We start from the raw sequence: 17,420 nt of genomic DNA, 5'->3' as shown, positions 1-17,420 counted from the left end.
TTTTTAAAAAGGAAAAAATATATAATTTATAAAATATACATGGCTGAAAATAAAAATAACCCTAATCTAAGAATAATAGCTAATTATAAATTTTAAAATCTAATCAATATCAATTTACACAAATACAAGAGATCAACAACAACCCTCGAAAATTAGGTCAACCAACTCTCGGATTATAAGGAACACTTGAAAGGCATGCATGTCTGTATCTCTCTCTCTCCACATTGAAATACCACAAGAACTGCATGAATTTACCAACCAAGGAGAAGTTCCAATATTTTGAATGAAGGATGGAAAGGCATGAAGAAACCCTAAGTTCTCTCAAATATTTTCCACATCATGTAAGAAGCCAATCGAATTTTTTGGTCCACGTGTTCTTTGCTCCTTCCTCAATGGACAGCCTAACTAAGTTGTACAAAAACCCCATCCCACCATCACTTCCCCATTCAACTTCTAGTTGTGGGACTTTTCCTGACCGTTCAAAATCCATCCAAGTAATCCGCATATGGGTGAAGAATTGTGGGATTAGCCGGTATGGAGGAGGCTAACAAGGGCCATTCAATCGGTGTCTACAGTGGTGATCAGGAGATGGGGATTGCCAACGTGTTCAAGGATGAAGACATTGCAGCGGATCAGGAGTCAACGACTCACAACTTCCCACGAAAAAAGGATCTCGATTTCGCACGCATGGTGAGGAAAATTTATGGATTGTCTGTGATTTTATTGCCAACTCTAATCCAATGCAGTGACTAAAATGTGGACCCAGATTATGGAAGGTGGGCCGGTGGGTTGCTATCTAGTGTTTCGTAGTAGATTCTAGTGGATTTCGATTATTGGATGATTAGCGATTTTAATTTACATTGATTTTGATTTCATGATAATTATAAATGCATATTAAATAGAGGCAAATAGAGGCTCTCAAATGGAACATAAACCAAGTACCAACCTAAAAAGGGTCACTTGTGTTATTTTGTTCAGGTACCTGGGTTATTTTGATTAAATACTGAATGCATCCTGCAGCTGGAGAGGAAAGGCCAATTGATTAGTGGACAGTTATAAAAATAGGATGAGATGAAAATCTAATTTGATTGAGGTGGTCCAAAGGGATATAAAAGTTTTCCATGTGTGGTTGGTATGATGTGAGATAAGTACTGATATAATGCGCGCCACTAAGGGGGCGTTTGGATCATAAGTTACTTTGGATAAGCTACTTATGCCATTAGTAGCTTATCTTGATTTCTGCTTGTTCGGCTCATATAGGTAAGTTTGATTATCAACATACTTATCAATCAAAAACTGAAAAAAGAACGTTTGGTTTTTAACATTGTAAGCAATTATCCCTTGAGTTTATTTGGTCCCCCTCACATCCACCATCTATCATGTGGGGCCAACCTTTGATGTAGACCATTCATTGTGTGAGCCTCACCTTTAATGTGGCCCATCCATAATACAGGGCCGACTTTGGATGTGGGCCATTCATCATTATGGCATGACCTTTAATACGCACCATACATTATGTAGGGCCCGCCTTTAATGTTCGTCATCCATCAAGTGGGGCCTACCATCAATGTTATTGTTCATCAAGTGAGGCCCACCTTCAATATTCACCACCCATCATGTGGAGCCCACCTTTGTTGTGGAATGTCCATCATGTGGGCCCCACCTTAATGTGGGTTGTCCATCATGTAGGGCTCGCTTTGGATATGGGACACTCATAATTAGGGCCAACCCTTGATGTGGACTGTCCATAATGTGGGGCCCACCATTATTAATTACCCATTATGTGGAGCCCACCATTGATATGGACTATCCATCACGTGGGCCCCACCTTCAATGCAGGTTGCCCATCATGTGGGGCTTGCCTTGGATGTAGGTCATTCATCATTAGGGGTTGACATTTGAGTAGATCATCCATCATGTGGGGCTTGCCTTGGATGTGGGTCATTCATCATTAGGGGTTGACATTTGAGTGGATCATCCATCGTGTGGGGCCACCTCGATATGGGTCATCCATCATGTAGGGCCCAGCTTCATTGTCCATTGTCCATCATGTGGAGCCCACCTTTGAAGTGGGTCATCCACCTACCGGCCCGCTTTGGATGTGGACCTTTTATCATTATGGGCCAACCTTTGATGTGGATCATCCATATATGGGCCCACATTAATATAAGGTCATTCATCATGTGGGCCCACCTTTTATGCCGACTGTCCACCATGTGAGCCCCACCTTCAATGTGGACAGTCCACCACATGCGGCATCCTGTGGTATGGACCATGAGAGAGAAGCAGAAAAGTCACGAGTTAAAAAGCTTTTTTTAAAAGTACTTGTAAAAAATAACTTTTGGCACATAAGTTTCTTTAACATGATATTTACCAAACTAAAGTGAAAAAAGCAACTTAATTAGTTAACATAAGCTAAAAAATAACTGATTTGATGGTATCCAATGGGCCCTAATTGAGAAAAAAGAAGGGAAAAAATCTTATTTATTAGAGACAGGAAGGGTTTGGTGGGTCAATCTAACCCTAGCCATTATTCATCTAAAGGGCCACATCATGGGATAATTAACCATCCCTGGTTTCTCTATTAAACGATAATAGTAGTCTGTTGCTGTGCCGATGAACAATTACAGCCAATTGTCCATGTGGAATTAAACGGGATGCAGGTTCAGTGGTGAGGATTTCATACTCCCACCTCGGTGGTGAAATGATGTGGCGAGATTGATTGGTGAGCCTGTACGCTATTCGAGATAGGCCAAGCCTTTTTTTTTTCCCAAGTATATATTCAACCCCTCTTTAACTTCGTACAGTTAGTTCCACCAATCAAATATCACCACGTCATTTCACCATCAAAATGGAAGATGAGCTACTCACCACCCAATCCACATCCATAAATATGCAGGAAAGTATGCAATTGGCACCAATTGAAAGGATTTTGTAATTAGTCCAAAGCCCCTTTCAAATCGAATAGCAATGAGTATATGAAATAGGCCTCTCTCTCTCTCTCTCTCTCTCTCTCTCTCTCTCTCTCTCTCTCTCTCTCTCTCACACACACACACACACACACACACATTCATTTGAGAAACTGCAGGTGGTGGCTGAGATGGTGGGCACGTTTGTAGTAATGTTCTCAATATGTGGTATCATAGCTAGCACAGAGCTTACTAAAGGTGAGGTGGGCCTCTTGGAGTATGCATCCACCGGTGGCTTTGCAATAATTGTGGTGATCTTCGCTATAGGGCCCATCTCCGGCGCACACATGAACCCCTCCATCACCATCGCCTTCGCAACCTTAGGCCAATTTCCATGGTGTCGGGTTCGTAACACCTCTTCTTCCCTCAAACCACACATTATACTCATTGAGATGATAATCCACTTTCATGCAAGCAATAAAATTGCACAATAGGAACCATCGATCAACATTTTTGGCACATGATTCTCAAATGTTATGAACTTCCATGCCTTGTTGGTCATGCATATTGGGGAATTATGGATGAAGTTGAGTTGACTCCATTATATTGACCAATGGTGTGTGCACATGCCATCCAACCCATTCAACAAGTGAAACCCAATATGATTATGGGAGACCAAAAAAAAAAGATTCAGATCCAACCATCAGGTGAGATGATGTAGAGCAGGTTGTAAACACTTTCGTGGCAAAGATGGACAAGAGAAGACCGATCGGAGGTGAAAATGATCCGGAATGTTAGAACCTTAAATCAATCATATCTTGCAAATCCAAATGAGTTTTATGACATATTATATATGATTTTGGGTTGGAGGACCTACTTAAGACTACCAACCCTGCTATCTCAGGTTGCCCATGCCGGATTTTATAGATTCCATTAAATTAACGATCAAAATTTCCTTTTAGTTTCATTTTTACTATAATTAGTAAGTTTTAGTTCGAGTATAACTTTTGACCCTTTGAGTTGTAGAAGCAGCGCCGGACATAAAGACGGGGTAGAAAAGTTAGGAGACTACTTTTGGCCAAAAACCACCAAGTCTAGTAGAAATAGGAGTTGTCATAAATAGGAGTTATCTAAGTTTATTATTTATAATAATTAATATTTTTTGGGTGTTTCAGTTTCTTATTTAAACAGTTGTAATTTAATTTTTTATCATCAATCAAATTTTAAATTTATTAAGGTTTATTTATACTTTTATCCCTCATGGAGAGGAAACTGCATAAGGAGTCCAAAGAGCTCTGTGGATTTGAAGTAGTTATTCCTTGAGGAAGACACTAATTGACCTCATCACATCACTCTCTAGGCCACGCGACAAATCATAGAAACATATAGAAAACAATGGAGCGATTGCCCAATAAATTAGAATGACGAATGCAACCACTTAAAGATTAACCTGATTTTTAGGACATCCCATTTAATTGTACGCGAGGCAACATGCCATATATACTGATATTAGAGGCTTTTAGGTGGCCGTCCATTGCTCTCTATGATGTTACACACCTGAGGGTTGGATCAGCATGTTAAAAAGATTAAATGGTGCACCACACCACATAAGGCCCACAGGCTTCCTGATCCTTACCATAGAGTACTTGACACCGTCTGATCATTTTTCTATGCATGTGGTTATAACCATCCATTCATGGTGGAGCCCATGGTGGGTGGGAATCTTTAGGGAGAGATCACCTACAAGTACACATCTTCTACACAGATCCTAAGTCTTGTAACATGATCATTTATTCATTTTTCACTTTTTTCAGGTGCCCATTTATGTAACGGCTCAGATGTTAGGTTCGGTGTCCGCAACATACGTTGGCAAGTTCGTTTATAACATGCATGCAGATTTTGCAAACACCAGACCGGTGCATGGACTCAAGACAGCCTTTTGGGCTGAGCTCATTGCAACCTCCTTCATCATGTTCCTTGCATCGGCATTGTCAAGCAATGCTCAATCCGTAAGATGTAGCATTTTGTTTTTATGTTCAATAACCCATCTTGAATCTTGATTGCAGTGTGGCACATCATCGCAACCGTTTGATTACCTATCTGATGGCCTATTGGTGTGGGTTCCACCACCTTAGGGTCCCTAAGAATTTTTTAGTGGTCCAGATGTGGCCCAAGATGGATGGACACTGCCCCAAAAGCTTCAAGAAGCCAATCACCTATTCCTTGCATTTTCAAGTTTAATATAGAAAATTGTATTTCTTTTCTTAACCATCTATTTGCAGGTAAACAATCCTAGGGATGGGATTGTCTCATTAATGAGATTTCTGGGCTGATCAATGGTCTGGATCACCTGACCATTGATCCTACTTGTTCCAACTACAACTTTGGTGGGGGATGTTCCATCTGATTTGGTGCCCCTTAGATGAATGGTCTGGATCACTCGATCATGGACCCCACTTACTCAAGCAACAAAGTAAGGGGCAGAGGTTACTCGATCATGGACCCCACTTGAGATATATGTTTGTGGCAGCGGGCTGGGGTCATGGTTCGGTAATCTATTACAGACCATTACCTGTTGGGCCCGACCATGTTGGACCATTTCCCAAAAATCCCCTCCATGATACAATCCTGTCCTTTCAATTTGTAGCCACCGAATAGATGATTAAGGAGAGAAGCACAGCAACGGTCCATCCACCGTTTGAACTGTAGGGTGATTACCATACATCTAATCTTTGTGGGGCCCACTCATGATGTGTATGTGGCATCCAAACCGTGAATCTGGTGTGTCTCCTCATGTTCACATTCCAGATCAAGAACATTCCAATAGGAAACTCGGTTGGGCACACCAAAGGAAGCAACGTACAATCACGCCTAAAACCTATAGTCTTGTATATACATTCACGTGGTGTGGCCCACATGAGTTTTGAAATGTCCTACATTTTTGTGTGTACCTTCATCCTAGTGGGACTCACCTGATGAATGTATTGGATGGAATATAAACAGCACTGTGGACCCCACATTCCATATTTTTTCCATTTGGACCTTTATCTCGCGTATCCCCTCTCCAATGTTTCCCATTTCTCCCATTTGATCTGGCCCACGGATCGGTTTGTATTTTGGGATCCAGGCCTAACATGAGGGAGCATATAACAGACGAGTTGGATAGCACTCACACATCACGGTGGGCACTACACAACTTCAACGTATGGGATCATCCTGCTTGATTCTAGACCATTGAAATCGTGGAGCCAATGCGAGTGGATCATACCAAAAAATCACGTTAATTAAAGGATCCTAGCCATCCAATTGGTGGCCAGTAAATGGATGTTTAAAGCAAATTGATTAAGGGCCCAAATTTAACAGTCGATAGTTAAGATCATCCAATAGGTGGGGCCCACAATTGAGATGATGGTTTTAGATATAGAGATCAATCAATGACCATTATACTGGTTTTGTATTGTGTGGATAGGTGGGGCAGCTATCCCCTGTTGCAGTTGGAGCAGCCATTGCACTTGGAGTTCTGATCACAGGGTATGTACTCTACTTCATAGTCAGTGTGAGGTGTGTTTGGTTGCACAAAATTTCATAAAATATCATGAAAATTTCACACCAAATTAGACGAATCACGATATTTGGTGCAACCAAACGCACCATTTCCTTTTCATTATACAGGAAAAGCTGTATTTGTAACTATTAAATTAGGGTTAAACTCCTGTGTTTGTTTCACACCGTTCAAAAAATGATGGTGGCCCATCCTCCTCATATGTGGCACTGATGTACAGCTGTTCAGATTCCAGGTTATCCAGATTGTGGGTCCCATTGTGGAAGGAGCATAAATGTAAATTCACCCTCATCCTAAGTATACAATTAATCGCTAGTTAATGGATGGTCAGAAGTAAGAGAAATTTTGATATTCTAGCAGAGTGTGTGATGAATGATATGCAGGCTCCTAGAAACTGCTGCTAACATGGTGTATTAGTAATTCAAATTATGTAATTGGCTGACTATTGGATTGGCGGACACGGATTCAATGGTTGAAAATGAAAACTATCCAATGATCCAATGTCAACAAACAAGTTTCAACGAATCAATGGTTAAGATTTTTTAAACACTTTGACCTAAGAATGTGATTAGCGGAGCTCTCCAATTTAGTCAGTTTTATTTTAGTTAATGACACAAGGAGGGACGTGATGAGGTCGATCACCGTCTTCCTCAAGGAATAACTATTCCTTATCCATCCAGCTTTTTAACCCGTCACAAAACTTTCTCAAATCTATGAGAGAATAAAATAGAAATAACCTTTCATAAATTCAAAAATAAATTAATTGATGATTGTTATAAAAAAAAAAAAATTTACAATCTTTTAAATAATAAGCTCAAACCTAAGATGAAGTTTCAGACTCAAATCCCTAAAAACATGTGACTCACTATAAATAGTAAATTTACTATTATAAATTGTTACCGACTCACCATTCCTACTAGACTTCATGGTTTCGGCCAAAAGTAATTAGTGTCCAATTTGGCCTAACCATGTTATTTTCCTTTTTTTTCTAAGCTTTTTTCATGTTGGGCATGACTCCTAAATTCAAAGGATTAAAAGTTATATTTGAACCAAAATTTACTATTTATATTAAAAACGAAAATAAACTGAACTTTTGGCCGTTGATATGATGGCATCTCGCAAATCTGGCATGGGCAACCCATCGTAGCAAGGTTGGTTGGATTAAGTAGTTTCTTCTACACCAAAATCATATATGATATGTTGAAAAACTCATCCAAAATTGCGAGATGTGACTGTTTTAAAGTTCTGACGGTTTGAAACATTTCCACCGCTGATTGAGCCTTCTCTAGTCCATCTTTGGCATGAAACTGTCCATAACCCGCTCTACATCAGTTAACATCTGCCACATGTACAAATTCTGAGTGCATGCATGTCAAGCATCATACTTTACCAGAGTACCAAATAACTAGCGAAAAGTAAAATGGTAAGTGGTCGAAAAGTAAAATGGTAAGTGGTCCAAATTCGAGGGAAATTTTGAGATGATTATTACCATTTTCTCAATCTAATTTTTTTTGTTGACCAATAGACAATTATATCATATGTACATTTGAAGGGTCATGCCATTTTTTAAATGGAGAAAACTATTAAAAGAGTGTAGCCAATTAAAAAATAAAATCATAGCCCAAAAAACAAAAGAAAAACATTTGATCTCATAAGCAATTCTTGGATTATGCTCTATTGTGCTCCTAATTGCATAGGTACATATGATTATTAGTCCAAGAAATCAATTTGGATTGCCAATATTGTTGTCCACTCTACACATTGTGAAATTACAGCCATCGGATCTGATCCCCGCTATGTCCAAAAGCTTGATTTGGAATCAACATACCAGGAGCACATTTGGGTTGTGTTTGGATGCACAAATCATTTGAATTGCAAACTCCAAGTTTCGTCGTATTGCCCTCAAATTGCATTTGCATTCCATTTGGGCCAACTCAAAAGAACTGCAATTGCAAAATTCCTAGCCATTTGCATACAATGGAAGGTATTTGCAATAACCTTCAGGTGGGCCCCACAGTTTACTGAATAGCTTCCCTTGACAAACAGGGTAAGTTACAATTAGTCCTGCATTGCATGTGCAAGATAACATGTGTAGTAAACAACAATTGTGTGAGCATCCAAACAGTTCTTTATATTATATCCACTTGGGTGAAATGACCCTCTAACATGGTATTGATTTTCATGGTAGCCCGGTGTCTGGAGGATCGATGAATCCGGCAAGATCATTTGGGCCTGCTGTTGTTTCTTGGAAGTTCGATCATGTATGGTTGTATCTCGTCGCGCCTACCATTGGAGCTGTAGTGGGCGCTCATCTCTTCCGATTGCTGCGACTTCAGCCCAGGCATTGCCACCCAACTCCCTTCTAAATGCAATATTGCCTACCAATGAATCCCATTTGTGAGAGTGGATCTTATTCTTCAAATCTTTAAAAAGTATAAGATTATAGTATCCATCAAGAACGTAAAGAGACCTTGTCCAAGGGATTTCTTATTGGTCTGTCTGTTACCATTATCATTATTTAACTCACTGGTCATTTCCCACATGCAATAATAGATACTTTTAAAAGGTTAGGATGAGATAAACGGTTATGATTGTTTTGTAATAGGTGTGGCATTTCAGAAATGATTGGGATGGCTGAGGATTGAGAATTTGAAAATCTAATGGATGGTATTTTTGTTAACATTGGACCAATACATGTTAATATCTACATACGGTTTAACAATAACATAAAATCTATAGGATCTTGACTTGATGTATTCGACAAAATGAAAACTAAAGAGTTGTATAAATTACAGAGTGCACCTTGCACCATTGAATTAGACAATGAAGAAACTTGATGTTGATGAGCCATTGTTTTCAATAGTTTAGGTTTTCTCAACTTGGCACAACGACTAACTCTGATCTTCTCTCTCCTCAACTCTCTTTGATGCGTGAATAGAGATGAGAGATCAACTGTAAATGTTGAGTTGGAGAGAGGGACTAGGAGCCTTGAATTTATAGATGATTTGGTTCCAACCCATCAAAGGAAGCAAGTAATTACATGATTCTTTATCTCCTCTAATTAATCAGAATATTCAATACCATTATAGAATTCTAAGAGTTTTTTAAACCAAATGAATGAATCTGATGGAATGGGAAAAGTCACTCCTTAGAATGTGAAAAGACATTTTGGAATGTTGAGAGACACCTCTCAAAATATGAAAATGTGTTAAAAAGAGAAGTTATTCTTTTTAATACAAAAGTTGTAGTCATAAATGAGTTACTCTCTTTATATATTCCAACATTCTCCCACTTGGCCTACATGACCACATCATGAGGACTTTTCCTTAGATTCAAATTTTAATTTATTATATATATATATATATATATATATTGATTTTATAAAAATTGAATTCTCTTCAATTTAGACATTTGAAAAAATACTACCAATTGCGCCACACTAAAAAAAACATAATACCTTGATTAAATGAAACTACTAATGTGAATTATGGCAATTGCGCCACATTAGAAAAGACATAATACCCTGATTAAATGAAACTACTGTGAATTATGGCGCTCATACATCATTTAGCGACATACTCCCTTCCATGTATTACACCACTAGCAATTCAAATCTAATCCGGTGCTAAATGAGAAGATTAACAGGCTAAGCATAAGGTCGGTTAAACATAATGGTCCAACGATTATATCTTACTTACATCCACCATAAATGTATATAAGTAAGGATAAATAAGAATGCATGAAAATGTGATTTCATATAGATAGTGTAATGCCCCAAAAATCAGCACCCGAATACATAAACTCCGATCCCAAGTTCCTAAGTGTTAACCAAATGAAAACGTATGTGTGTCCTTATTCAGATTCAAATTTATTTCACACACAGATAATCAAAGTAGCGCAATTCGAATTGGCGGAACCAAGGCGAGGTAGAGACAACAATAGATTGAGAAATATGAGGCTAAGAGTTAAATATACAATTTCAATTGTGATGATCGCATAAAATGAGATTATACAAGCCACAATATACATACCTAAGATTATTAAAGTGTAAAGCTTTTAGTTTACTCCCAATTCTCTAAAATGTGACGGCATTGGCACAACCCGATATAAGCCTACTTATTTGAGGTTTCACTAGTACCTGCATCAATGATATGCTTAGTTGGTGTTTTAAAACACCGTCCTAGGTGGGAGTGAGTAGCTAACTCTTAAATACTCTTGTTAAATGTGCATATGAAGATATGATATGATGCATGCCCTTTCCAAACAAACTCCCTCACACGCGACTCCGACCACTTGTTTCGCAAATGACAACACTTCCCTATCACGCAACAACCACGCCTGTTCGCCACATTCTAAGCTAATACAATGCGGTGAATGATCATGTTGGCCGAATAATTATTAAGTTCAATTCATCCAGCATATTGGTGAAGCTAGGATACTAACATTATATCACGAGTCTTTATCCGGATCACGTGACTCGTTGCTGCCATAGTGGCTCCTTACCACTGTCCATTGATCCAAATTTAGGTACCACTCGTTTATATCACAAATCAATAATTTCAAAGATATGATATGGTACCTAAACATATGAGAATCAACCCGGTATGGGTCGTCACCCAAACCAAGTATGATCACTCAGTTCCAAGGTTATAACAACCCACAGCATGCTGCCCCGACCGACTAGAGCGCTATTTTCAAAGCCCAACCAATCCCACACATGGACTTGGATGACAACACACACTCGGACTACAGCCTGAATGAACAGTGGCTAGGGTGTTGCAGAGGCGTGAGCTTATCACATTAAACCAAATCAATACAAAGGAAATGGTTTGTCACCTAATTTCATTCATGCCCGGTCATTCGAACGGTACTCTGGCATAAAACCATCGGCCGGGTAATTTGATGGACAATGGTCTATCACCTCCATCAGTGCTCACTGGTCACTATGGGGAGGCTCATGACCCCAGCACAGGCCGACAGCTCGGATACAATGTCCCATACCATTATGCTCGGCTCATGAGTCTTAGATGCTCACTGGTCACTACGGGGAGGCTCGTCACCCCAGTGTAGGCCGACAGCTCGGATACAATGTTCCATACCACCATGCCTGGTTCATGAGTTTTAGTGGATCGTATCGCACTAACAGTTATGAATGGACACATCCATTGGGAACGGGGTATCCTAGATTCCATTTAATCTTGTCATACATTGTAAACGTACATGATCAATCGGCTAGTGGGCTAATTTAATTAACCTGGGAGAACCACGACGTAATCGACGTTGGGTGCAAGCATCCCATGTAGTTCAACTACCGTCGATCGTCCATATTCAACCCGGGTCGATCGAACAAGCCTAGGGTGGCCGCCCTAACTCGAGTCACTCCTTTAGTTTGGGCAGTTAGCCAACTGAGCCAACATCATAGAAATCCTAAATATTACTACGGACTAAACGTTACATCACACAATTATATCATCAGTTCTATTACACAATCACTCAAGCATGTCATCGAACATGTGAGCATTAATGGAACAACACATCTACTTAGCCATTTTATCAAACATGTGGGCATCAACAAAATAACACATTCAATTGGGCATTCAATCAAGCATATGAGCATCTATGAAACAACACGTTCAATCACCTAGACATTTTATCAAACACGTAAACATATATATGCAACCAATAACATATATTATAGAAAAATCAAGATGTCAACATATTAGCATGCACAAATTCATCTACAAGCATCTAATCATTAACTGAGACCCTCAAGGGTCGATAAATGGAAACTTAGAAATAATGGTCCACACCTTAAGAAGAAATATCTGATTTTGAGCTCCTGGGGTTAAAGATTTGGAAAAATTCACAAATTTCTATATAAACATCAAGAACTACATGAGATTTATGCAATTCATTTTAGAAAAACCTAGGTTAGGAAGTAGGATTTGTTTCTTACCTCCCAATCGCAAGTAGGGTGGATTCGATGGAGGAAAATGATCGAGGTTAGGGCCTTGGTTGGAGGAGACCGATGAAAGGAAGCGATAAAACCTCTCACTCCTACTCCCACTCTTCTTCTTCTTTCTCTTTTTCTTTCTCTCTTTCTCTCCTTTAGAAAATGTAACTTCGTATGGAGAGATGGGTTGCCCAAATGAAGCCCTTATATAGTGTCAGATTTGGTGTAAATGGCCCCAAGGCCTAGGTTTTTACTATACTAGCCCTATGAAAGGATTTTCTAACCTCTAGAGCCCACTATGGGTTGTACATATTGATATATACCATAGGATAGTTAGCCATAATGATAATCTACGTATAGATATGATCAGCCCACCATTTGGATGCATCAATCAATGGATATGATTAGAAGTCTGTTTAACGGTCACTGATAGTCGATCGGGGCCGCGGCTATACGGATATGAGTAGAGAAATATTATTAACTCATGCATCGAGTTTGGTTGTGATCTAACGATCAGAAAGCCACAACTTCATGAAAGACCGAAATGTCTAATTCACTTAAGTTTCAAACTTTGACCTAAGGGATTCGTGCGTTACAAGCACTTAACTTCCGACCTAAGTTGAGCAGTTCTAGGAACTTTCTTAGTTCTCCACCCGCGATGGGCATCAAGCCCAGTGAGACGGACATTATTTTATAGTTTCGAAACTAGTGGCCCACTAACTAGCGGTCTAAAACTTGTTTGAAAAATCGAGGCATTTCTAGAATGAATTAGGTATCGAGTTTCGTATGGAGAGATGGGGTGCCCAAATGAAGCCTTATATAGTGTTAGATTTGGTGTAAATGACCCCAAGGGCTAGGTTTTTACTATACTAGCCCTATGGAAGGATATTTCTAACCTTTAGAGCCCACTGTGGGGTGTACATGTTGATATATACCATAGGATAGTTAGCCCTAATGATGATCTACATATGGATATGATCGGCCCGCCATTTGGATGCGTCAATCAATGGATATGATTAGAAATCTATTTAACAGTCACCGATGGTCAATCAGGGCTGCGGCTATACGGATATGAGCAGAAAAATATCATTAACTCATGCCTCGAGTTTGGTTATGATCTAATGATCGGAAAGCCACAACTTCACAAAAGAATGAAAGGTCTAATTCACTTAAGTTTTAGAATTCAACCTAGGGGATTCGCACATTATAAGCACTTAGCTTTCGGCCCAAGTTGAGCCGTTATAGGAACTTTCTTAGTTTGCCACCCGCGATGGGCGTCAAGCCCAGTGAGACGGACATTATTTTATAGTTTCGGAACTAGTGGCCCACTAACGAGCAGTGTAAAATTTGTTCAAAAAATTAGAGCATTTCTGGAATGAATTAGGTATTGGATTAACTATGTTCATAGTGTGGCCTATTTATAATTAGTGAAAGTGGAGATTTGGTCATGATTACTGTAAACCGTCGGTTTTAGGGTAAAAGAGTAACGAGATTGATTTAGTCCATTAGTCAAGATCCGGGCCTTATCTGACTTGGCTTTGGGTAGATTTGAGAGTGAAGGAGGATTTTGGGGGAGTGAAAATGAGTTGAAAAAGGATAAAAGGGGGTTTAAAGGGGTGTAGGGTCGTGTAGAGGGGACCCCCGCACGTGGGAGGGACCCACATGGTCAGGCGGGCGTTGGCGCGCCGCCGTCGTGGCATTTCCGCCGCGTTCCTCTGGAGCCTTCGGCGGTGGCCACTCCCCTGGGGTTTGTGTTTTCGCTCCGTGGGACCTAAATGTATCTGTTTCATCTCTAAGTTGACTATGGTGCATGTACTGCAGTCTAAGGGATGTTTGTAATCAGTGGTAAGTCGGTTAGATTTGGGCCCTATGTGAATAAATCATGACGTTAAACTCGATACTTAGTGATCGGGCGGGTTCATCGAATTTCTATGGTTGATTTATTGAATTTGTGCAGTTCTTTACTGGTACCACCCGTATATAAATTAATATTGAGTATTAATGGTCAGTAAGTGATAATATAAGTTAATTATATTAAAAAAAATTAAAAAAATTTAAGAATTTTTGGAAATCCAAAACAGCGAAAATCCAGGACGTTATAGATAGTGTCTATTACATCAAGTTAATGACGAAGGTACATCATATCCTAATTTAGCCCATTTTCAACTACATGACCCTTATAGGTATTTAGCAGTAATCCTTTGGTCATTGAATCTGCAATCATCTAGTTTGTCCTTATATGTTCAATAGACACTAAATGATTTTGAACATTTTCTTTGACAAAATTATATTTAACTCTAATATGCTTTGCTCGACTAGAATGCTTGTCATTTTTGGAGTAACATACTGCTGCGATATTATCGCAATAAATTTCCAATGGCTTCGAAATGGTGTCGACAACCCAAAGCCCTAAGATGAAGTTCCGCAACCAAATTGCCTGGTTAGTGGCCTCATAGCACGTCACAAACTACGCTTCCATCCTAGAAGTAGAGACACAAGTCTGTTTAACACTTTTCCACGAAATAGCCCCGTCAGCAAGTAGAAAGACATAACCAAATGTAGACTTTCTGCTATCAATGCATCCGACATAATCGGAGTCAGAATATCTAATTACTTCTAACTGATTGGATCCTTTATATGTGAGCATATAATCCTTGGTTCCCTGTAAGTATCGCATGACTTTCTTTGCATCTTTCTAGTGATCCATTCTAGGGTCACTTTGATATCTGCCTAATATTCCAACAGCAAAGCTGATATCGGGCCGAGTGCATGTTTACGCATACATAAGGCTCCCTACTGCAGACATATAGGGTATATCTTTCATCTATGCTATTTGGACATTGGTCCTGACTGAATTTGTCTCCTTTAACAATAGGTGCATCACCCGCTCTACAGTTCTTCATACTGTATCTTTCGACAATCCTATCAATGTAGGCTCTCTGAGATAGTTCAAGTAGTCATCGTGATCTATCTCGATATATCTCAGTTATTAATTTTTGAAATTCTCAGAGAGAAAATTTTTAGTTTCACATAACATGCTTAGATCATTACTAGCAAGCAAAATATCATCCACATATAGGACTAGAAAGATAAACTTACTCCCACTGACCTTCAGATATATGCATCGATCTGCAGTGTTTTCTTCAAAACCGAAGGCAACTATTATGTGGTTAAACTTGAGATACCACTATATAAAAGCTTGTTTAAGTCCATATATGGATTTCTTTAATTTGCATAGTAGTTGTTTATTACCTTGTTCAATAAAGCCCTCTGGTTAATTCATGTAGCCTTCCTCATCTAGGTTCCCATTTAAAAATGTCATTTTCACATCCATCTGATGTAACTCGAGATCATAATGAGCTATTAGTGCCAAAATGATTCTGAGTGAATCCTTTTTAAATACTGGAGAGAAGGTTTCGTGATAATCGATACATTTTCTTTGAGTGAATCCCTTTGCAACTAATCTGGCTTTATATCGTTCAACCTTACCCTTTGAGTCGCGCTTGGTTTTATATATCCATTTACAACCAATTGCCTTAAAACTTGTGAGTAATTGAACAAGATCCCAAACTTTGTTGTCATTCATGAATTTCAACTCATCTTTCGTTGTATCAAGCCATTTATCAGAATTCTTATCATTCACGGCTTGTGAAAATGTTAATGGATCATTTGTGACTCCTATATCAAATTCAGATCCTAAGATAAACAATATAATCATTCGAAATTGCAGATCTCCTTACTCTATGAGATCTTCTCTATACTTCCGGCTGGGACATTTCATTTACCGATTCTATTACATTTTCTCCATTGAGTGGTTCATTCTCGATATGTTGTTCCTCATTGTTATGAACGATGTCCTACGGAATAACAATATTATCATAAGGTACGGGTAATGTAATTGATACCCATTTTTCTTCTAATACCATATTGTGTGGTTTATCACTCCCACTATCGTCACCATCTTCTAAGAATCTAGCAGTTCGAGTTTCAACGATCCTAGTGTTATGGTTAGGACAGTAAAACCTATATTCCTTTGATCTCTCACAATATCCGATGAAAAAACAACTCACGAATTTGAGATCAAGTTTCTTTTCTTGTGGATTGTACAATTTAGCCTCTGCAGGACAACCCCAAATGTGTAGGTGTCTCAAAATAGGTTTCCTTCCTGTCTATAACTCGAAAGGAGTCTTAGGGACAGCCTTACTAGGAACCCGATTTAAGATATACACTATTGTTTTCAGAGCTTCACTCCACATGGATTCAGGTAAGGAGGAATTACTAATCATACTACGCACCATACCCATAAGTGTCCGATTACGCCTCTCAGCAACACCATTTTGTTGAGGTGTACATGGTGTCGTATATTGAGGAACTATTCCTTTCGATTTGAGGAAACTGGCAAATGGGCCTTCACTTTGACCCAAGTCAGTATGTCTACCATAATACTCACCACCTCTATCTGACCTCACAACTTTAATGTTTTTGTCTAGTTGATTTGTCACTTCAGCCCAAAAATTTGTGAAAGCATTTATGGCCTCTAACTTTTCTTTTAGTAAATAGACATAACTATATCGTGAATAGTCATCGATAAAGGTGATAAAATATTTATCTCCAGTTATAAAAGGTGGAAATTGTCCACAAATATCAGTATGTATCAATTCAAGGAGTTCTTTACACCGTGTGGCACCTTTCTTGTTAATTTTAAGTTACTTTCCTTTTATACAATCTATACAGACGCCGAAGTCCGTGAAGTCAAGAGTGGCCAGCACCTCTTCCCTCACTAACATCATAATTCTGTCTTTAGATATGTGACTTAAATGTCGGTGCCACAACAATGAGGAAGTATTATTAGACGGGCCACGTTTCGATCCAATATTCATGTGCAGAGTAAGGAGAGATTGCTCAAATATGGAATATAAGTTTAATTGATAAAGACCACCATTCAAAAATCCAGTACCAACTAAAATATTATCCTTATATAACCTACTTTGATAAT

General features: G+C 39.0%; 1 protein-coding gene across 2 annotated transcripts; it reads left to right on the top strand.

Annotated features, from left to right (window-relative positions):
* Window positions 1-410: 410 nt before the first annotated feature.
* LOC131225477 (probable aquaporin NIP7-1) lies at window positions 411-9,113 on the top strand. Of its 2 annotated transcripts, XM_058221003.1 has the most exons (5): window positions 417-690; window positions 3,089-3,313; window positions 4,724-4,918; window positions 6,379-6,440; window positions 8,660-9,113. In XM_058221003.1, the coding sequence occupies exons 1-5, from the start codon at window positions 535-537 to the stop codon at window positions 8,835-8,837; spliced, it is 816 nt and encodes a 271-aa protein (XP_058076986.1). In that variant the 5' UTR covers window positions 417-534; the 3' UTR covers window positions 8,838-9,113. The 2 variants fall into 2 exon arrangements, with proteins under 2 accessions (XP_058076987.1, XP_058076986.1); XM_058221004.1 differs by lacking the exon at window positions 3,089-3,313 and having other exon boundaries at window positions 411-690.
* The last annotated feature ends 8,307 nt before the right edge of the window (window positions 9,114-17,420 follow it).

Source organism: Magnolia sinica, chromosome 14 (genome assembly GCF_029962835.1).
Source record: "Magnolia sinica isolate HGM2019 chromosome 14, MsV1, whole genome shotgun sequence".
Lineage (NCBI taxonomy): Eukaryota > Viridiplantae > Streptophyta > Magnoliopsida > Magnoliales > Magnoliaceae > Magnolia > Magnolia sinica.
Note: the sequence above shows the minus strand (reverse complement) of the source record. Positions and strands in the feature narration are given on the sequence as shown.

Bases quoted from the DNA above. Each gene is read 5' to 3' on its own strand.
- LOC131225477 (XM_058221003.1), top strand. From the start codon at position 535: ATGGAGGAGGCTAACAAGGGCCATTCAATCGGTGTCTACAGTGGTGAT. The intron at 3,314-4,723 runs GTTCGTAACACC...CACTTTTTTCAG, and splicing joins GCCAATTTCCATGGTGTCGG to GTGCCCATTTATGTAACGGC. The intron at 6,441-8,659 runs GTATGTACTCTA...TTTTCATGGTAG, and splicing joins CTTGGAGTTCTGATCACAGG to CCCGGTGTCTGGAGGATCGA.